Source organism: Chamaea fasciata, unplaced genomic scaffold (assembly GCF_029207755.1).
Source record: "Chamaea fasciata isolate MVZ Bird 193981 ecotype frontalis unplaced genomic scaffold, bChaFas1.0.hap1 SCAF_9, whole genome shotgun sequence".
Taxonomy (NCBI): Eukaryota; Metazoa; Chordata; class Aves; order Passeriformes; family Sylviidae; genus Chamaea; species Chamaea fasciata.
Window position 1 is genome coordinate 11,646,846 of NW_027094094.1, and position 21,645 is coordinate 11,668,490.

Consider the following 21,645-nt stretch of genomic DNA (forward strand, 5'->3'; position numbering starts at 1 on the left):
TAGGTCCTGAATCTAGGATGGTGGATATGTAATATAATTTGTTGAGATGTGAGCCTTCCTGTGAAAAATGTTCAGGTCTTTTCCCTGTATCCCAGAGAAATTTTGCAGATACATATAAATTATAGCAACTGTAACCTATAGTGATTTGTACTGTCCAGTGTGTATATCCATATAGATACACGTTCAGAATCAGTAATTACTACCTTATTGGGCTTTATGTGGGTTTTCCTCTGGCTTAGGTGATGAATAGCTCTGATCCAGGCAAACGAGCTGCTTTCTCTCCTCCTGCTGCTGTGAAGTTCCCAGGGGAAATAAACAATGCACCAGACAGGCTGGGTCCTGCAGCAGAGCAGGGAGATTGCAGTACTGCTCTTGCTAGAGATATTTCCATAGATTAGGGCATTTGAGGAAGGAATGTAATAATACCCAGGTTGCTAATAAAACTGAATAAACTTGATTTGGACACTGAGGAAATAATGCCCGTATACCAATTGCAAACACAAACCCTTGGAACAACACTAGAACCGTTACTTAATTCGATAATCACTTCAGGAAATTCACTTCAAAGAACAGGATGACTTAACAGTCCCAGTTATCACTCATGAGCTAGCCAGCTTCAGAATCAATCTGTGCCACCACATTTGCCTGGTGCCTTTGTGATAGCTCAGAGTCCTAGTGCAACAAAAAACACAGACTGTCACCCACCGCCACACATGTCCACCATCTGAGCTTAAAAAAAAATCAAAGTGGTGGTGGAGAACATGCAACATGCCAGAGCAGTAGCGATATAAACCAGCTGATGCAATGCTGTGGAAAGAGTAGGGTACAATATAGTTCCCCTAAATCACGTAGATGTTACTCTGCTTATACCCTTAAGCTTCCAGTAAAACTGACAGTTGTTGAGAAAACTTCTTTTTGTGAGAAATACAAGAAGATGGCCTTTAACTCTATAATGTGGGAAGTGTTTGACAACATTTTCAAAAATCATCTATTGTGGCCTTGATCATTAGCTAACACTTGCTGTGCATCAGTTCCCTCATCCCTACTAGGATCAAGCCTGTCAGAATTCACAAAGTGTTTGGACAAACTGTCAGGCACATGGTGGGATTGTCCTGTGCAGGGTCAGGAGTTGACCCTGGTGACCTTCCAGCTCAGGGTACACGATGATTCTAAAGAAACTAGTACCACTTCTGGGCCCCTTCTGGGGAAGGATGTTAGCAGATCCACATCTTTTTACTCGTGCCAGCTTGGAGCACGAAAATGGGTCAGCACTTCTCAGATCTACTCCTTTGCTTTGATAAGAACAGTACACGAGGTTCCGTGTTTCAGCTGCTTTCCTACTTTCAGGCACGACCACCAGGAGGTCAGAATACATCCGAGAAGCAAGATGAGCGCATTTCCTCTCCGTCCGCCGTGCCCTCGGTCCAACACCATCTGGGAAGCTAATGGGGGAGCCGAGCGAGAGATCAGACAGCTCGCTGCCGCCCGCCGGGGCACGGCCGGGCTCCTAGGGCTGGCGGGAGTGGTTTGAAGGAGAAACAACAAACCAAGGAGCAGCGGCAGCCCGGGCGGGGCGGGCTCCTGCCCTGGCCGCGCGGAGCCGCCGGTGTGTGCGGAGCGCCCGGGAGCGGGGCCGCCCAGCCGGCCCGGCCCTGCCCGGCCCGGCCCGGTGAGTCTGTCCGGGCCTTGGGGAGCCGGAGCGCGCCCGGGGGTGCGGGGGATGCGGGCGGGACGGAGCGGCGGGGCGGGCTGCCCGCGGTGGCTCGCGTTGATGTGGCTGTCCCCGGGTTCTCCTTACGGCGTAACTTTTGTGTTGAGCGCGTTCTGCGTCTCGGCGGGTGCCGGGGCACAGGCAGGGTAGATCCCCTGGGACGGGGTACTGCGCCCACCAAAGTTCCTGCAGAGCTTTGGGCATCCCTCTCCCTGCAGCGCAGGCGGGAACGCGGCGGGCGGCGGGAGAGCGGCCGCAGCCCCTCGGGGACTCGGCGGGACCGAGCCGAGTGAGCAGAGAGCTCTCGGCCATCGCCCTTTGCTGGTGGCACAGCCCGTGGGGTCCTGGGGCTGCGTACCTCGCACATGTACAGTCCGTGCAAAACGCATCTTTGAGGGAGCCTCGCTGCATGTTCAGCCTTACGCGGCACGGGTTTAAAACTTCTTTCGTCTGAGTGAAGCTTTCAGTGGAGCTGGAGGGATACTTTCAGTACAGCTGCTCTGTTTCTGGAGGTGGCCAGCAGGTATTTGTAGCTCAAACCGGAGTGAGCCAGGAGTGTGATGCTCGAAGTCAATGGGCTGTAAAACTGATGTGCAGAATACAAGCCTTAATGGCCTTTGCATCTTCAGCTTGGCAGTCTCCCACTGAAGCAGTTCTCTTGGGAACTGCCATGCTAAAATCCTTCAGGAAAATAGGACATGTTGCTATTGGCATCTCTTACGTGGTCAGGCAAGATGAGCAGTGTCTCTAAGCAAATATTACTATTAATATGTTTTTAATGAGTGCTGTAGGCCTCGCCCATACCCAGTGTGTCTCCTTCAGGCACAAGAGTTTGCCATGGGCTGCCAGGCAAGGACCTGAGCTGACATGAGAGCAGTGCTTGGACAAGAGAGCCGCTGTAGTGCAGCACATTGTGTCATGTGAGGGGGTTTAGTTTGGTTTGGTGATGGTAATGCTCTTCTGCAGCTCTGACTGAAGTGGTCCTGGCTACCTTCATAGGCATCTGCTGTTATAATCAGATTTTCCTTAGTATAAGTGAAAGGGGTTCTCTCAGGCCTCAAGCAAAAGTAGCACATAGAAATTAGGAATAAAAACTTCAGGCTTTCTCTTCAACTTTGCTTTCAGCACAAGAGATGCTTCATGCTGCTCTCACATGGGAAACGCACATATTAAGTGTGATTGTCACAGATGCGGAGACAGGTGAATTGATTTCCCAAATTCAGAAAATCATTGTAAGTACTGGGACCAACCCTAAGGGTTTCTTGGCTCCCAGCTGTAGATGACACTCTTTTTTGCTTGCATGACTTGTGTGTACAGGACTCAGCGATCTGTGTTCACACCAGTGGCATCTGCAAGGAAGAAGTGACCTGTGCACACCAAAGCACTGAGCTTGTTTATCAAGAGCTCAGGTGGTGGCCCCTCACCTGTCTTCCTCTTTTTGTTGCTTGGAGCGTTACTATATACTAAGAACACCTTTTTTTTCCTTTTTTTCCTTTTTTTCTTTTTTCTTTTTTTTTTTTTTTTTTTAACACTGCTTTCCCCTCTTCAAGTCAGACTAAATAGCCTTGGTCAGGGACTGAGGAATTCGGTTTTCGTAAGTAATTGTTTTGGGCCATCTGATGACTAGGGCAGTCAAAAGCTGCATGTCCTGCTCCCCTTTTGTTTTTTTGTTGGTGCTGCCCATGGCAATAAGGGCTCTTGTGTGTCTCTGCATGATGTCTCAGAGGGATGCCAGTGCTTGTAATTCTTCTTGCATGGCAATGACTAACATGGGAAAGGAATCTGATCCACAGAAACCTAACACTGGTGTTTCACAAGATGATCTCACTAATTTCTGAGTTTGTTTTCTGAGTAAAACTATATGGTTTTCCAAAGAATAATTTTAGTCTGGCTTTTGCAACTGTCTACCTGTTGACTGTGGCTTCAGTATCTTGGGCTTGCCTGAAAATGAATTAACACAGTATATGAGCTCCATAAAGAGCCTGCATGAGTCTCCCTGCTGTCCTGTGCTGTCCAGTCCTGCTCACTCTGCTCTCCAGAATTGCAATTGCAATCCATAGCAATGGTGCAATGGAAAAGGAAGCTGAAAAAAGCTTCTGGCTTGTTCCTTTAGATCCTCTTTAAAATGGACTGTTGGGTGGGCCAACTTTTTCTCTCCCAAGTGTTATTACAATCCATTTATACTGGGGAAAAAGCAGGTTTGCTGCCAGGCAGCATTTTTTCCATCGGCACTTGTAATTGTTGGGTGGTGAGATGTAGAGACTCTGATTTCCAGGCTGGAGGGAGAGAGCATGGCCAGGGTGTGCACTGGGCAGCACTGTCATGTGCCCAACCATGAATTCCAGGTTTTGCAGGGATGTGGGCTCAGCTGTGTAAGCAAAACCTTCTGCCCGCTCGCTCCCTGGAGCAGGCAAAGAGGCAGGTGGCCAACCTTCAAGCAGCTTGAGGATAGAGAGCCGGCCTGGGGTGTAGCTGCAGCAGAGCTCTTTTTTTAGCTTGTTTGTATTACACGCACACGTGGGCAATGCAAAGTTGGCTGAGCCAAGCTTGACCAGCAGCAAAACAAACAGGTTTTACTGCTATGACCTGAAGGCCAGATCAGCTGCTGAGCAGGGACAGTTTTCATTTCTGTCAAGAAATGTCAGCCTCATATAGAGCTGACTAAAAACAAACATTGTGCTGGGTTGCTCAGTCTTCCTTATGGAAGCTGTGTTAAGAGGGCTTATGCAAGACAAATAGATGTTTTGAGGTAGCCAGCATGGCTTCACTGAGGACAAATCGTGCCTGACCGTTCAGGTGGCTTTCTATGATGGAGTGACTGCAATGTTTGGCAAGGGAAGACAGATTGATGTAATTTACCTAGACTTCTGTAAGACCTTTGACATGATTCCATATGGTATCCTCATCTCCAAATTGGAGAGAAATGAGTTGGAAGGGTTGACTGTTCAGTGAATAAGGATTTGGCTGGATGGACACATCCAGAGTTGTGGTCATTGGCTCTCTGTCCAGGTGACAGTCAGTGGTGTCTCTCAGAGACTGGTGCTCTTTAATACCACTGGCATAGTGAGATCAAGTGCACCCTCAGCAGATCACACGCAGCTGAGTGGTGCTGTTGGCACAACAGAGGGAAGGGGTGGCATCCAGGGAGACCTGGACAAGCTTGAGAGGTGGGCCCACAAGAATCTCACAAAGTTCAGCAAGGCCAAGTGCAAGATGCTGCACCTGGTTTGGGGCAGCCCCAGATATGAGGACAGTCTGGGAGAACTCATGAAGCAATGTGCGCCTGTAGCCCAGAAAGCCAAACGTGTCCTGTGCTGCATCTGAAACAGCATGGCCAGCAGGTCAAGGGAGGGGATTCTGCCCCTCTGTTCCACTCTGCTGAGACTCTCCCCACAGTACTGCATCCATCTCTGGGGTTCTCAGCGCAGGAAAAACATGGAACTCCTGGAGCAAGTACAAAGGAGGTCACAAAGATGATCAGAGGGCTCCAGCACCACTCCTATGAAAACAGGCTGAGGGAGTTGTTCAGCCTGAAGGTTCTGGAGAGACATCATTGCAGCCTTCCAGTTCTCATAAGGCTCAGTCAAGGTCTCTCCAACATTTATAAACATAGTTGAGGGAGACCCTAACTTAAACCTTCCCTTTTGAGATTTAGAAATTACCTTAACAAGTGAATTGTATGTCCCATAGCAGCAGTTCCTGCCCAGCATTTAATAGCTCCTTCCCTCCAAGCAGACACACCTACTCTACCGCACTGGCCTTGAGCCACCATGAGACCAGACATTGCAGGCCCTGAGGACTTAAAAATATCTACTGGGATATTGCAGTGCAGATCCTGACCTTTGGGGCTTGGGGTGTCTCTCCTGTGTTCAGCAGTTTGTGCTGCTGGTGGTGGTGGTGTGGCACTGGTTGAGCAGAGGCACCAGCAGCCCTGCAAGATAGGAGGGCTGGGCAGAGCCCATTTGCCCAATTTGGCCTCACAGTGGAAAGTGGAAACAGAGAAGTGAAACTGTACACACAGTCTGGTCAAAGCAGGTACGTGGGAGGAGGGAGGTGAATTGAAGGGGTTCAAGAGAGCAAGGATGCGTCAACCTAATGCTGAGCCCTTAAAATGGGCCTAAAGCTCAGCTCAGCCCACACTGATCGTTTCATTAGGCTTTGGATGAAGACAGTGGGAAGGTTTGAAGTGGTGGTAACTGGAAATGAGGGTGGTGCATTCCTCCTCCCCAGCCCATTTGTGTGCAGCTGGGGAGGAGTAATGTCCCTGTTGTCTGCCTGCAAGCAGCTTGTTGGGTCTTCTCCGTCTGGTTGGGGGCCTTTGTTTCCTGTTGCACATAAAATTTCTTCACTTCTCTATCCTAAAATATTGTAGTTTATCTTTTGCGGTTCTGTGTTTCACATCTTCCTGTGCTCTTTCACTTGCTTCCTGCCTCTTTTCTGTTTCTCCCATTAGCTCTGTAAACCCAGCTCCCCGAGCAAGTATTTCTACCTTACAAGCTGCTTACAGCAGCCAGATGCCTTTTCTAGACAAACCAATCCCAGACAAAACTGTCCCAGCCCTTGCACTTAATGCAGCTGCTCATTTGACCCTAATCCATTTTAAAAGGAGAGTGCTGGTGGGTGAGGATGGAGTCAGAGGAGGGAGGTCCTTACTTGCTGACACGTCTGAGAAACCCACGGTGTGATCTACACACTTTCCCATGGGAGAGGCAGCATTTTAACTTTTTCCTGATCACTTCAAGCTGATTATTTCTGGTCTCTGGAGCTTTTATGATCATTTTATTAGGTGAGGGGGTGAGTTAATCTCTCTTTTAATCAATCCGTAATTTAGATAACTGCATCATGTACCATCTTCTGCCTGCACTTCCTCATTCATTCTCTTTGTGTTTTGCAGACTTCCTCGCTGTGCTTCAGTGGCTGGTGACTGAATTTACTCTTCTCTGCATCACAGTGATAGTAGTAATGTGAAGTTTAATGAGCACCTGCATAGCTGTGTAGCAGGTAAGTGCTCCAGGGGTCATTCTTCCTTCCAGATTTGGTGTGATTTTAAAAAGCTTCTTGATGGGCTCTCACTAGCAGATCTTGAGCCTTGCAGCAGAAATGCTGAGAGGAAATTGGTGTGGCTCATATTTTAGAAATTTTCCCAGCAGTGAGGTTCAGACAGCTTCTTGCAAAGCAAAAGCAGCAATGTTATGAAGGTTTAATTTGGAAATGGCTTCATTGTGGAAGATCAGTGTTAGAAGCCTTGCTTCTGGACTTTCAGTATAGCATTGTTCTTGTCTCTTGGTGCAGTTGGGATCTAGTCAGAGAGTGATGGCAGAAGGGAACCAAAGGGTCCAAAGCTTTGCTGGCATCAGCTACTGATGCATTTTTTGCTGCAGAGGAGAACTTGACAGAAGTACTTTATCCTGACTGGGAAAGTACTGGAATTCCCCTCTTCTAAGTGTTAGAGGGAGAGCAGATGCCTGGAAGTGCCTGGACAACTTCTAGATGATCAAGGGTGACAGCAGAGGCAGATGAAGGGAAATAGTGCTTTCACAAGCCAGCGATGTGGAGAGATTTCATGTTTGTATGAAAACCCCTAAAAACACACCAAAAGGAGAACTGGGTGAAACCAAGATGTCTGGCAGTGCTGCTCTGCCAGTGTGTGACACCAGCAGTGGTGGGAGGGCAAGAACTGGAGCTGATGACAGAGGGAGCTGCCAGAGAGGCAGTCCTGGCTGCCACAATGTCCTGCTACAGCTCTGAGTACCTGTTCGTTCATGCACTCCTCGTGATTTTTTTTTTCTTATTTATTCTGGATCTGTGTTGGGTGGTGTCTGTCCTCTTTTTCCCATCACAGAGTTCAAACAGCTGCTCTGCTCTAGCAAAGCTCAGCTCAGAGAGTTCCCTGGCATGCTCCTCCAGCCAGCCCCGATCAAAGCTGTGAGAGTTGGCCCACTGCCATTCTCCTGTGTGTAAATGAAGCTCTTTCTCTTTTTCCTTTCCATTCACCATCTTTCATTATTGTCCCTCCTCCAGAGGCAGGTTTTTCTGGCTCATCTAGCACACTATTTGTATCAGCAATATTTGCCTCAAGGCAGAGATGCTTTTTCAGCAGTTAAACGGAAAACATGTGACACATCCCACTGCCATGTACGTGGCTCAGGAAATCCAGGCATGGATGAGGATCATTGCAGCCAGTTGTTCCAGAATTTAAGCCCTGTTAGGCACAGTCTCCAACTCATAGAGGGTTATTCTGGTTGCCTGGCAAAGGACAACTGTTACTGTTCCGTCACTTGCACTTAGAGAAGGCTCTTGTGCCTGAGCAGGAAAAGAAAATATGAGTTACAAGGTGTCAGCTGAGCCACCTGTGTAACCAACTCATCTTTCCCTGAGTTGCCTCTGGGGATGGTGGGTGCTTTCAGTGGAAAAGGTAGAGTTTGTGGTAAAACCCAGAAAAACCAGTGCAAATTGGCTTGAGAATGCCTTGCTTTCAGCTCTACCAAATTTTAGAGGGTTTGGTGATGAGTGATGAGCACCTGATGAGGAGTGGGAGTAAATGATTCCCATGCTGTGTGCAAGGAGGTAAAGTAGCTCCCTAAGAGAAGATACCACCTGCCTGTGCCAGGATCCCAGCAGGGATCCAAATGGCTTATTTTGGAGAAAGCACATGCAGTGATGAGGAGACTTTACTGCAGGTAGGGGCAGCTAGGCAGTAGTCTAGACTGCCTTGGGAGGCACAGGTTTGCTGGAAGCTTTTCAGAACAAAGTAAACAGAGACTTGCCAGAAGTCATCCACGGTGTAAGCCATGTGTGTAGGCAGAGGGAAGAAACTCTATTGCTTTTTTCAGACCTCTTTTTCCTCCTATTTTTTAAGCTCTTGTAGAGTGTTAACACATACCAGAGGTGGAGCTAAGGAGATGTTCTCAAGCTTAAAATGTCACACTTAATATTCATACTATAATGCTTCCCAGAGGGGCTTGGTCTTCTGTATCTGCACCCAGAATGTTTTGATCCTAATCTGTTTCCTCCTGGATGTTCAGGAGGAACACTGCCACTGGTTTCAGAGGAGAATTTGATTTCTAAAGGCTTCTGGGGATTTAGCAACCAAATACCTTGGGACTATTGGAAATGTGAGGGAAAACATTTGCAGTTTCAGCAGCACAGATACCTCTGCACTGCAGATTGCAACTCTTTCATGGTCATTAAAAATTACCCTTACCTTCCAGTCTTGTAGGGGCAAGAATGGAAGGGATGTCTTTATTCTGAGTAGCTGGAATCTACCAGCTGACCCTCCCCTCCTGTAACACACAATGACACAAATTATCTGGCACAATAGGTGACTTAAGGAGAGAGCTCTAGTGTGGTCCAGCCTAGGGAGTTGGCTAAGAATCATGGCCATGCTCTTCTGTGGCCAAAAGATGGTCTGAAGGTGCTTGGATGATGTTTATCCCACCTTCCTGTTGACTCATAGCTGCATCGTGCTCTTGGAATAGGTGCAGGGTTATGATCTCACACTCTGACAGAGTTACAGGAAGACATGTCGACTAGAAGGGAGGTGTTTGTGTGCTAAGTCATCCAGAACACATGCTCTCAGCTCAGCCTTGCATTTGCTGTTAGTCCTGGAAGTTTTGGGTCTCCCATGTGGAGCTAGAGGCTTTGCTCCTTGCTGAGCTCCTTGCCAGCTGCAGTAGAGGGGGTTTTGTGCCTGTGAGCAGGGGCCCCACAGCTCTGACTCACAGTTCCCATTACGTTGTAACTTAGCCTTTAAGTGAGCCGAGAGGCTGTCCCTTGGCTTTCAAACAAAGCCTTCCTTTGTTGTGCTTATGGTATAAAGAAAGCAACCGTATGTGCTCACCCCATACATCCCAAATGAAAACCACGTGGCCTCACGACCTTAATATATGTGTGTTTGATACTTCTACTGCTGCACTGCTAGCTGCATCGCTCTTTTCCGCTTGAGTACTTTTAGAGTTTTTCTTCCCAGCATTCAGTTTACAAATTCTTCAGCAAAACAAAGAGCTTAGAGATGTTTCCTTTTCTTGCTAAGAGAGGACTGAGCTGAGAGCACATGAAAATTATTAAATATGGGTGCATGTGGCAATAGGCTGTCTCTGAGTCATTCCCTTGGGTGAAAATGGCTCTGGGTTGGTGACCACGAGTGCTGAAAGGATGAGCCTCATGGAAATATTGTACGGAAGTGGGGCAGTTTGTTTTCTTGTATGACTTTGCTTTCTTCTGCTGCTTTTTATTTATTTAAACTCATTTTGGAGAGTAGGATTAGCCAGAAGTATTCTGCAGCCAACATATTTGTGTGCCTGCATCTGCCTTGGCAGTTGTTAGGTTTATGGCAAATGAGCCAAGACTGGGATTTCTGCTTCCCAAAGCATTTGTGTTGTTTCTCCTGATCTTTTCTAGAGTCACTAGGTAATGAAGTAAGAGGGTTTATTTCTTCCTCAGAGGCTGTGTGCACTGCACAGTGTCTCTGCTTAGATCAGGGAGTCATCCTGGTGAGGGGCAAGGAAATGGGGAAATGCAGTGAAAGTGCTCTTGTTCTCTTTTCCTTCCACACCCTCTACCCACCCCTGCAGGGGATTTCACAGTCGGTTGAGTTGTTTTGTTTTTTACTTTATTTAAAGAACTATATTGTGTTAAAAAAAAAAAAAAAAGCTGGGATTTCAGGCAATGGAATAAAGCATTGCTTTTGATTTCTGTGGTAATGTTTTGGCAACAATAGCCAGCTTTTAAATACAGTTCTTTCCCTCTTGTTTGAATACAAACAGCAGTGACTAGTTAGCAAAACAATGGTCCAATATCACACAAACCATCAATCCCATCCAGTGGTTTTGGGTCCTGTTTAAGCAGATACTTGGGCCTGCAGGTTTCCTGACCAATGAGTGTGGCTTTGTCACTGATTCAAGACTCTGATGGAGCAGAAGATCTCAGATCAGCCAAATTCCCAACCTGCAATGAAAATTTCTTTTTGCTGTGTTTTTGTTCAGTATTTCAGTGTGGAAGTATCTGGCAAGTACTGTGCTTTCTACTGTCTGTAATATGTAATTGTTCATGTTCACGACTGAAATGGGACTTCAGAGTTTCACATGTAATCACTCTGCAAGTCATCTCTGAGCCCTGCCAATATCTACATGTGTTCTTCTTAGATGTGCTGGAGTGCTGTATCCCTGCTGGGAAATCATCTTTCTAATAATGTTTGCACCAATTATTTTAATACCAAAGCATTTGTTCCACTGGGTGTATGGTTAAGTTGAATGAACAAGGATGCATATGGTTAGCTCAGGATGAGGAGAGCCAGAGTTAACAACACTGCCTGGTTTAACAACACTGGTGTGGGGTTTTTTCACCCTGCTGAGAATTAAGTGGGGAAACGGAGGGCAGATGTAAACAAACATCTTGGCAATTGCTCTCTTTCTGTACTCACCACCTCTCCCTGAGGTGACTGCCAGGCCAGATCCATGCGCCGTGGCTGCCTCACCTGTAAGGAGCTGTTGTGGCTGAGGGGCTGACAGCCAGAGGAGGACCCAGCACGAACACCAGGAGGAGGCCAGAGAGGATCTGTGCAGTGACGCTGCACCATCCATTGTGATTGACACTATCAGGCTTTTGGTGGAGCAGCAGGGATGTTTGTCAGTCTGTACTGATGAAGGGAGTGACCACCTATTGCCCAGGCTCCCATCATGTTGGGTTGGAGGAGAAGGGTGCTGGTAGGGGTGGTAAGCTAAGGTTTTTTTCCTTTGCACGTGTCTTTTCTCCTCTTGGAAAAAACAAAACCAAACAAAAAAGCCCCCCAAAAAACCCCACACCACAAAAGTTTGGTCTGCTCCAGTTGTTTTCCTCACTATTAACAGACAAAACCAAACAAAATGTATTTGGCTTAAAAAGGCAAGCTGTCCCTGGCTGTGGTCCTACTACAACAGCTCAATACGTGGGTGGGAGTCACATACACACTTCCTACCTTTGCTGTCCTGCCTCTCCTGCAGCCAACCCTATGTTCCAATTTGTAAAACTCCTTCTTGGCCATAGCAGAGGGAACACAAGGCCCTACATACTGCCTATGTCCTGCTTGCAAAAGGGCTGAGCTGGCTTTGCATAGTCGAAAAAGCAATAAAAACACATTCGGGCAATGAGCAGGATGCTGAGTATCGCACTCCTCACGCTGTTGGCTGTCTCCTGGTCTCCATGGGCACCCTCTCTTGGGTCCAGCCTTGCACAGAGTAAACAGTGACTGCTTGGGGACATGATGTGTCTCTCTGGTATTCATTAGTTGTTAAAGCTGCCTTTAGTGGTGACTGCTGGCTTCTGGCGCAGGAAGAAGATCATGTTTTGATTAGTGTTTTGATTAGTAGCATGTTTTGATTAGTGGCATGATACGTGTGTATGTACTGAGAAACAATGACTTAGAAATGGGCCCAATAAATCCCCACTTGCTGATGAAACTGAAAATCTAACGCGTGCCACATCTCTTTGGGTTTTGGAAAAGAGCCCTGGAAGGCAGATAGCTCCCTTTGAACCAGAAAGAATACTTTGTACTGTCTAGGCTTTGGGGTATGGGGAACAGTGGGGTTTTATGGCAACAACTTGTAAATGCATCTGTGTACAGTGAAAGCTGAGGCAGGACAGGAGTACCTCTGAACATCCTGAGTACTACTGCAAGAACAAAACAAAAAACTGTCCCACTTGTACTCACAGAGGGCACTGGAATGTTAGGAGGTTCAAACTGAAGCAGGGGAGAGTTAACAAGGCCTGAGAAAAAGCTTCCTGATGGCAAAGGCAGTACCTGACTGGCAGGCTGGAAAGAGACTCCCTTTCTTTCCTAGGGCCAGTCAAGCACTCCTCTGCTTGGAGAGAAGCTGAAAAAATCCCTCATTTGGACCTAGGGCTGCACAGCAGTGTCTGCTTCCAGAGCACTGTCAGTGCCCTTCACGTGTTTACCCCCCTGAATCCACCAGCCCATGGGAAGGGAGGGCTATCTAGTCCTGTACACAGGATGAGCATCAGCATTTCCTTGGAAATACCTGATCTGGTGACCCCCAGGAGGAAAATACTGTTTCCGAAGGCCCAGAGCAGACCTGTTGGGCAGGATGTCCGACTGGGGCTGCGCGGGTGACCCCGTTGGCACCGCAGCAGCCCCGGGACAGGATGTCCACGGATATTGCGACAGGCCAACGTTCTCAATCAAACAGCAGAACAATAGCTAGCAGGCAAGTGGCCTTGTCCAGCTGCTGTGCTGTGGCCAAGCAGCTAATCTGGGGTGTGGCTTCCAGGCATAGTTTGAAAGGCAGTTGTTCTGCCATACCTGACTGCCATAGTCCTGGGCAGGCCAATTGGCTTGTTCTGGTTTGAAACATGGTTCTATTACCACTCTCAACATCCAGGACCCTGTACCTTCATTGTATTGGTGCATTTGATCCTTCCCTACTTGGGGCTTTGGTAGAGACCCAAAGACAGAGCCCAATCCTACCTGTCTGTGCTGAACCAGCTGTGATTGTGCTGGTAGCTGGAATTCAGTACTTTGTCTGTAGCACTAATTTAATGCTGAAAAACAAGTCAGAACATGAGTTAGAGCTGCTATGGCTGGCACTGTTCTGTCCCAGTAGACATCTCATCCCACTGACGTCCTGCACACAGCTTAATTCATAGGGGCTGAAAGAACAACACAAGTTGGCGCTGCTCAGGCTCTGTACTGGATTTTTATCCCTTAATTTTCCTGTCTGGGCTGTGTGTGCTATGCTCAGGAGAGGGGAGACCAAGAGCCTGTCCTGGATGCTCTGTGCTCTGTGGGTGTGGGATTGTCTCAGAAAAACTGCATCTGTCCAGGTTTTTGGCAGTAGCAATAATACTGACATGCATCTCTGTAATTCCAGTTTCTCTGTCATTGTGCAAGTGTCTCACAAATCAGAGCTTGTAGTCCCCACTAAGAGAAACCATGGTTTCTGTCAGTGGCAGCTGGATCATATCTGTGAATACCTGCAGAGGTGGCAGTGATACTTGCAAATTGGAGAGGGATATGGTGCATTACCAAGGGCTTTCAGCAAACTTCTGTTCTTTACTAGATATGCATAAATGCGCAGAAGCTTTTTTCAGACTAAACACTCAAAGGCCAAAAGGTAATTTTGTTCGCTGTTGTACAGCAAGAGAAGGAATCACGGAGCTCCCAGAAGCTCAGCCATGAGGAAATATGGCTGGGCTGGGCCTGAAACCCCTCAGACTGAGGTTCACATCTTCCCAGTAAGAAAGTCCCTGTTGCAGGTTAGTGCCTGGTTTGACCTGTTAATCTCTGCAGTCAAAACAAGTAGCAGAGTCCTTTCCAAACCTCAAGGACCTTCCTAATAAGAGAGTCAGAAATCATATTTGTTCCCATGAAAGTTCTGGTTTCAAAACTTTGGCAGCTTTGAATGAAAAAAGCCTCCCAACCAGCTGTATTTTCTATCATCTACTTGAAATGCCTCTTTTCTTGCAGCCTACCAAAGCAAAACACAATGTAACAGCCACCTATTCATTGCCTTTTGTGTCAGCCAGATTGCAGGAAGCAATCGAGAGTGTTGTAAGTGATGTCTTGGCGTGTTCCACTGTGATACTGAACTGCACTCAGTGGCTTGACTTGGGTTTTTCCAATTTAAGAATCAAAGCTTCACCTCACTCCTGCCTGGTTTATTGCTGAATACCAGCCAGGGCATGTTTTGCTTACCATGATTCAAAATTTAGAGGAACAAAATGGCTGAACAAATAAAGGTGCATGAGGAACTCCTGAGTAAAGAAAGGCACTCTTACTGAAAGGGAAATACTTTCCCTTCACTTCAGAGAAAGTGGAGGGTTCTCTGGGCTCAGAGCACGTGAGCAGCCTGCAGCGGCAAGCTGCCATATCTTTATTTCCTTTGCCGGGCTGAGCAGGAGGCAAAAGGTTCTGAAGCTGCTATGGAAAAGGGTGTGAGGAAGGCTTAGGGACATCAGAAATTAAGCACGGTTCGCTGGAAGGGACAGGACGTTGTTATGACTTTGAGCATCATCATCTCCATGAAGGACTTTGGTGCCCCTCAGGGAAATCCCCTGTGACAGGGTGGCTGAGGAAGGGGAGAGCACACATTGCCACAGGGCAGCAGCCTCTTCAGGCTGGTCCACACGAACCCTGTATGAGCTCTGTGATGCTCCGAGGTGAAGAGGAGAAGAAGCTGAAGGTGGAGCTGCTGCTGCTGCTGCCTGGCTCTGAAGCCTTCTTCCTGTGCTGCTTCCCTTTCCTCATGCTGTTCTACCTGTAACTGTGCTCCAGGCAAGCCAAACATTAGTAAATTGTGCAGCAAAGGCCTTTCAGATCAGCTAGGGCAAGAGTGTCCTCCTTCTGCTTGTGGCTTCATGGCACCAACCTGAACTGCACGACAGCAGCATTATCTTTCCCCTTCCTCTCTTGGGGCTTCCTGCATCATCCAGGACCTGCCCTGGTCAGGATCCTCCAGCTGGGGAGGCAGCTTCAGGTTTGGAAGGATAAGGCCTAACCTGCCTGGGAGCCGAGGGTGGAGGGGGGCAGGTGCTCTTGGTGGACCCTTTGAAGATACCAAGTGCTGCAGGATGCAGCTGGTTGTTTGTAATCAGGCAACAGAGCGATCAGCTGTTTTTATCTCTCTGAGCCCTCACTCCCGGCTGGAGGGTGGGATGGTGTCTGCCCCCTCACTTCCCAGGGTTGTGCAGAGTGGTCATTAACCTGAAACTGGGTGAAGTCCCTAGTCACTACAGCAGTGAGTGCCACAGAAAAGCCGAGAAGAAAACTAATTCTATTGCCAGAGGCAGGTTTGAACAAGTAGCATCACATGCTGGGCAGTGAGCAGAGACAGCTTCACATCAAGACAGTGAGGTTTCACATACCCTGGCCCTTCTTCATTTCCCATGCAGTTTTCTTTGGTCTTCCTGCACCTTTCCCTGCTTTGTGCCCACGGTAGAAAAGAGAGGTCTCTGCTTTCTCACCTGGCCCAGGGAGCAGGGGATGCTTTGGCTGCTGGCAGGAGTGGCCTACCTGTGACCACGGCACCCTCTGGGGGGTCTTTGGAGCCCCAGGACTGCCACAGGAGGGTCTGCAGAAGGTAGGTAGGATGTAAGCCTGTTACTGAGTCCAGTTGTTGTTTATACTTTAAATGGGAAAAAAACTGTCAGGGTGAGAAATTCAGAAAAGGTTGCAGATTGCTTTGAGAACTTGCTATTTAAAAACTTATGAATACCTTTTATTTTTTTCCCCCCATATTTGAAACATTGCTAAATTTGATGCATAGATTGAAAAATTGCCATTTCTCTTTCTTAGTGTCAAGCTTGGAAAGGTTTGGACTCTCTCCCTCTTCCCCACACAAAAGCTGTCCAAGCCTGAGCAGGCATAAATATTTTTATCAGGCTTAAATAGCTTGGGCTGAAGTTAAAAGCAAGGGAAAAGAGCAGTCTTTGTTATGGGGAATGCTGGAGCGCCGTAGCAGGCAGTGCTACTGGTTTCACCTGTATTGTTGAGTCTTTCATGTTAGCCAGGAAAGCTGTGTCTGAGAGATGTGGGAATGCTCTGCCTGTACCACCCTTGCTGCTGCCAAGGGCAGGCTCCACTGACTCTGGTCACTGAGTAGCAGTAGCCTTAAGTCTTAATTGAGGTTAATGTTTGGCTTCATTTTCTGGAGTGAGTAGCTGCAGTAGCAAAAGGGCAGTTTTGACCAGCAGAACTTGCTCTGGGCTGAAAACAGACATCCCCCTTGCAAATCAATGTGATCTGAAGATCTTGTCACTTCCAGTTTCCAGAGGTTGATGCCTGTAGCACTTGCTGAGGGAAGAGGTTGCTGCAGAATGAGCTGGAGTATCCTAGAATGTCAGTGTGACCAGAGTGAATTCAGCTGAGCCAGCCAGTGACGGGCTTGGGGATGTCTGGCCTAACCCCTGCTGCTAGTAGAGCTTTGGGACAGGTAACTTGTGGCAGCAGTGTGCCCCTGGGCAGCTGGGCATGAGAAAGAAGATCCTAAGGAAGCTGACTTCTTTCATCCTTACCTTAGAAGTGATGTGGTTACAGTAAAACATTTCATCTGCAGGGACAGTGGTCGAGCAGAGCAGAGCAGTGATGTCATCCTGGTCAAGACTGCAAGAAGGAGGCACCTGGCCCCTGGCCATGTTATTTTTAAGCTTGGAAGGCACACATGGTCAGCAAGAGCGTAGCACTAAGGAATGGAACTCGCCAGCATTTCCTGCCCTGCCCCAGCAAACTGATAAAGCTCTTTGCAATGCAGGGCGACTCCAGTTTCTTTTAAAAATGTGCCCAAGTGTGGAGCCCACAGAATAACTGGAACACCCATATTTAGGCATTAATTCAGCTTTAATTCATTGCCTGATGAATTAAAGAGTTAATGTAAATGTAAAAAAGGACAAGATAGGGCCACAAACTATTTCCTGAGCAATGTCTGCATAAGAACATTCATCTATGCATGTGCATGGGATCTAACAAAAGGGTAGTTGGTAAATGTTACACAGGGAGGGGCATGGAGCATTATCCTGAGCACCGTGTGAATTTTCTTGCTGCTTGGACAATGCATCTCAATCCTGTACCCTTCCCTTGTTATTCCAGTCCCAGCTCTCTCATAAGCAAAGATAAGTGTGTGCTGAAGGGTACAGTTCCCATGTTCAGTAAATGCTCACATTGAGGAAATCCAGGTTCCTGCAATCAAAACCAGCAGTTTGTTGTGCAGTTACGATAACAAGCTCCACTGGGGTGGATCTGTCTTTATTGTGTGCCCTGTGGAGGCATAAATGAGATTGCCAGAGATATTTTCCTTCTTGCCCAGATGCTGGGACAGCAGGATCGCTGTGGCACCAAAACATGCTGGGTTCAGGCCAGGAAGGAGCTATTCCAGGGGGTCAGAATTACACCCCCTGGGCCCCTGGAGCACAGAGAGTGCCTCACCATCTCTTGGCTCTCTGCGAAACAGCTTCATTCCCCCAGCAGAATTACTTAGGAATGAGATTGCTATTTCTGGTCTGATTGATGAAGTATGTTATTGATAGACTTTATTTCTGTAACAGAAACCCTTTTCTCTCTCTAGCACTTCTGAGGCATTAAAGCAGCTCTGCTAAAATTTCCCAGCTGGAAGAAGAAATATGCCTGCTTGTCCATCTTGTCCTTCTGATCTCCCTGTGCTAGGGCTGAGAGGTGATTTCAGTAGAAAGAGGGACTGGTGAGCTTCCAGTGTTACAGCAATGGGTGACAACTTCAGCTTGTACTGCCCTGAGCAGCCACTTGGGCTCTTGATAGTGATGCCAGCCCTCCAGAAACAGAAATGCCAGCTGGGAGGAAACAGTCCAGGCTTTAGCCTGAGCACCATCTGGCCCAGCCCTCTGAGAGGCCTTGTCACCACCAGGCAGCGACCCTGGCAATGGGACCATGTCCCAAAAGGTTGGGAATTAAATCCTTTCATTGTGAAGCCCATGGCACAGAAAGCTTTATTAAATGTGGGGTTGGAGCAGCAGAGGCAGTAACCACAAAAAGCCACTCCAAAACACCATAGTGGTCTCAGTCATGCCAAGGGCCTGTGCAAGGGGTGACACACGGGACTGTTGCTGGCACATGTCTAGGATGTGGCTCACAGCCTTGTTGAGGGCACTGCAAAGGAGTGAGCTGGCTGCAAGCACAGCCGTTCAGGGGGTGCTTGGGGGAGATGGCTTAGATCAAAGCACTGGTGTTTACTAATGTCCTCCACAGGTCAGTGGTATAGTAAGCACCAAAAACAAGCAGCCTGATGCTTTTAGAACCACTGGGCTAAAGGAAACCCTTTCCATTTTAGCAGTGTCTCTGTCTCTGCCCTTTTTCTGGGAACTGTGATCGTGAGGCATCCTGGGGGCCAGGAGGGTTTGCCACAGCCTGATCCTGGTGGTGCTGAAAGGCAGGAAGAGCTTTGCCTGTAATGCCTGCTTAGAAGCAGAAAACTGTGCAGGCTTGTTCCCACCCAGGTGCACCTCACCAGCAGGGCACTGAAGGTTTCTCTGATCCAGCCAGGCTCTTTGGGTTCCCAGACATGCTTAACATGGAAGGTAGCCAGGACAGATCTGTCTATGCCACTGCCACATCTGAAATACCAGCTTTATGTTGAAGAAAAGCAGTGTTCAGCTCCACTCCTGCTCCCACCTGGGGAGGTTCTGCCTGCTTCTTTCTTTCCTTTTCTGTCCATGGAATTTTAAAGGAGAGGCAAAGGAAGGACCTGCCCTCCCATACTGTCCAACAGCATCATAGCGAGTTGACAGCAGGAAGTGCCTTCAGAGCTCTGTTTTTCGAAGTTCATTAGATAAGAGCCACTTCCATCCTCACCATCAGCTGATAAAGCCTCTTTGGGAAGTTGGTTGATAACTTGCAGAAATGGGTGTGCTCTTAGAGGTTTCTAGATTAAAGCATTTTTTTCCAGGGCTGGAAAGGATGTCAAAGTTCTTATTGCAGTGGGGAGTTTCTTTCGTTTTTGCACTTGAGGGAATATATTCCAAATCATGGGTCATTTCACTTTTCTTTCTCTTCCAGGGAAGAAACTGCCATGCCTGTGGGACTCTTCCGGGTGTGCCTACTGGTGATTACAGCTATTGTCAACCACCCACTCTTCTTCCCTAAGGAGAATGGCACCATCCCTGAGAACACAGAAGAAATCATCCAGAAGATGAAGGAGCGGGAGGAGAGCCTGCGGCTGGAGCAGTTGCGCCTGGAGCAGGAAATCGCAGACCAGGAAGCCACACAGAAGGCTCTGGAAAAGGCTGCAGTGGCAGTGGAGGAAAGCAAAGAGGAAAAGGTCCGGTGGGATATGTGGACTGCCCTCTCCATGGTCATCTTCCTGCTGATCGAGCTCTGGAGGCAGGATTTTCAGGAAGGGAACTGGCAGGACACAGGAGGAGAAGAGGATGACATGGCAGTCCTGGGGAAGGCATTTCAAGGAGTGGCCCTCCCTGACAAGGCTGTCCTGGCCAGCTTCTATGAGAAGCGTATCCTGGGCACCACTGCAGACATGGCCAGGATGCGGGAGATGGTGGAAGGCTTTGCAGATGACCTGCTGGAGGCCTTGAGGAGCGTTTGTAACCGGGATGCTGACATGGAAGTGGAAGATTGTATGGGTGTGGGGAGCATGTATGAGAATTGGAGAGTGCGTAAACCCTTCGTCTGTGATCTGATAGTGCCTTTTGCCCCTCCAGAGCCTTACTGCTTTTGCTGCCAGACCTGGTGCTCTGGTGATTCTTTTCCCCCAGATCAACAAGGTTATGGCACTATCAAAGTGTGCAGAGCAGATGAGGATGCGACGGGTTGCATCTGTGACAAGACTAAACTAGGGGAAGATATGCTGTGCCTCCTCCATAGCCAGGTCAGTAGTACCAAGCCCAGCAGTGAGATGGAAGACCTCCTGTGCTTCAAAAATACTCAATATCTGGATGCCGACCAAGTCATGAAGTGGTTCCAGATTGCCGTCACCAAGGCCTGGAACAGAATCTCCCACAAATATGAATTTGACCTTTCCTTCAGCCTCCTGGACTCACCAGGAGCCCTAAAGATAAAATTTAAATCGGGGAAATCGATTGCCTTCAACCTCACCCCTGTGGTGCAGTATGAGAACTCTGACGTTTACTTCATTTCCCACTTCCCTCGGAGCAGCCTGGCAGCAGACATCCCCTCCAGCACCCACTGGTTTCTCACCTTTGCAGTGTATGAGAGGAGGTTCATCCAGCTGGTCTCCAAAACACTGCCTGCCAATGCCTGCCACGTCAGCTGCCTTCAGATCCTCTCCTTCCTCCATGGGAAGCAATGCAGCCTCACAGGTCCCAGTGGGCTCACCAACTACCACCTGAAGACAGTGCTGCTGCATCTCCTGCAGGCACGTCCCAGTCAGGACTGGGCCCCAGAAAAGCTGGAGGCGCGCCTACAGGACATGCTGAAATTCCTAGAGAAATGTTTGCATGAAAAGAAGCTTTATCACTTCTTCATTGGCAATGGGAAGGTACCAGCAGAGCTGGGTTTCCCCATCATATTTCAGAGGGCTGAGCCTCTCAACCTTTTCCGTCCCTTTGTGCTGCGCAGGGACATTTACAGGAAGATGGTGGACACATTCCACGAGATGCTCAGGAACATGTCCGCACTGATAAATGAGTACACAGTGCACATTCCCCTTGCACACACCAACGGGATCCGTAAGGAACCCCTTTAGCCAAAGCCAAACTCTAAGCACAAGTCCAGAGGGCAACTTTCTGAAGCCTCCTGGACACAACTGACTTTGCCAATAGAGCTTCTTGTCTGGAGCTGAACCTCTCCTGGGCCATGGTTCCTGTTGAAAGGAAGAGGCTATGGGGGGCGAAAAGGGAGAAACTGGAAGATGTGGTGTTGAAGTAGGTTTCTGTTCCACTGCTGTGCTTGGTTTTATGCAGCTAAGAATATATTTTTTCTATTGTGTCTCAGTCATGCTACAGCAACAATTATAAGTAATTTATTCAGATGCCTGCAATGCAGATGAGGGTGGGGGTTTGATGGTGGCCAAATACTTCGTTTCCTTCAGAAGGGGGAGATAAGAACAGGGTGGGCGAATCAGAGACAGGATCTTGGGATCAAAGGAGCCTGTCTGCTTGCAGACAGCAGGAGCTCTTTCACCAATGGGAAGTGCAACATAAGTGCACATGCTGGTGTGGAGAGGAAGAGGGTCATGCACAAGATCTGGACTGGATGGAGATCCTTCAAGTACAGCTTCAAAAGGGAACTGTAGTTAAAAAAAAAAAAAAAAAAAAAAAAGAGTAGAAGCAAAAGCCTTCTGGATTGGACTTGTAGCAGTCACTTAAATGGCTTGTCTTGTCCTTCAAAAACACCCCTGCACTTTTTTTCTCCTATGGGAGAATGTAGCAGAGCAGGGTCTGTGTCTTCAGACCATTTCATTCAAGTCTTCCATGGTGACATGTCTAGTGGTTTATATTCC

The 21,645-nt window shown here is 48.1% G+C and overlaps 1 protein-coding gene across 2 annotated transcripts; it reads left to right on the plus strand.

Annotated features, from left to right (window-relative positions):
• Positions 1 to 1,392: 1,392 nt before the first annotated feature.
• ITPRIP (inositol 1,4,5-trisphosphate receptor interacting protein) lies at positions 1,393 to 21,174 on the plus strand. Of its 2 annotated transcripts, none has more exons than XM_066190966.1 (3): positions 1,393 to 1,669; positions 6,606 to 6,712; positions 19,227 to 21,174. In XM_066190966.1, exon 3 carries the CDS (start codon positions 19,240 to 19,242, stop codon positions 20,887 to 20,889), a length of 1,650 nt encoding a protein of 549 aa, XP_066047063.1. In that variant the 5' UTR covers positions 1,393 to 1,669; positions 6,606 to 6,712; positions 19,227 to 19,239; the 3' UTR covers positions 20,890 to 21,174. The 2 variants fall into 2 exon arrangements, with proteins under 2 accessions (XP_066047063.1, XP_066047062.1); XM_066190965.1 differs by lacking the exon at positions 1,393 to 1,669 and adding an exon at positions 6,437 to 6,505.
• The last annotated feature ends 471 nt before the right edge of the window (positions 21,175 to 21,645 follow it).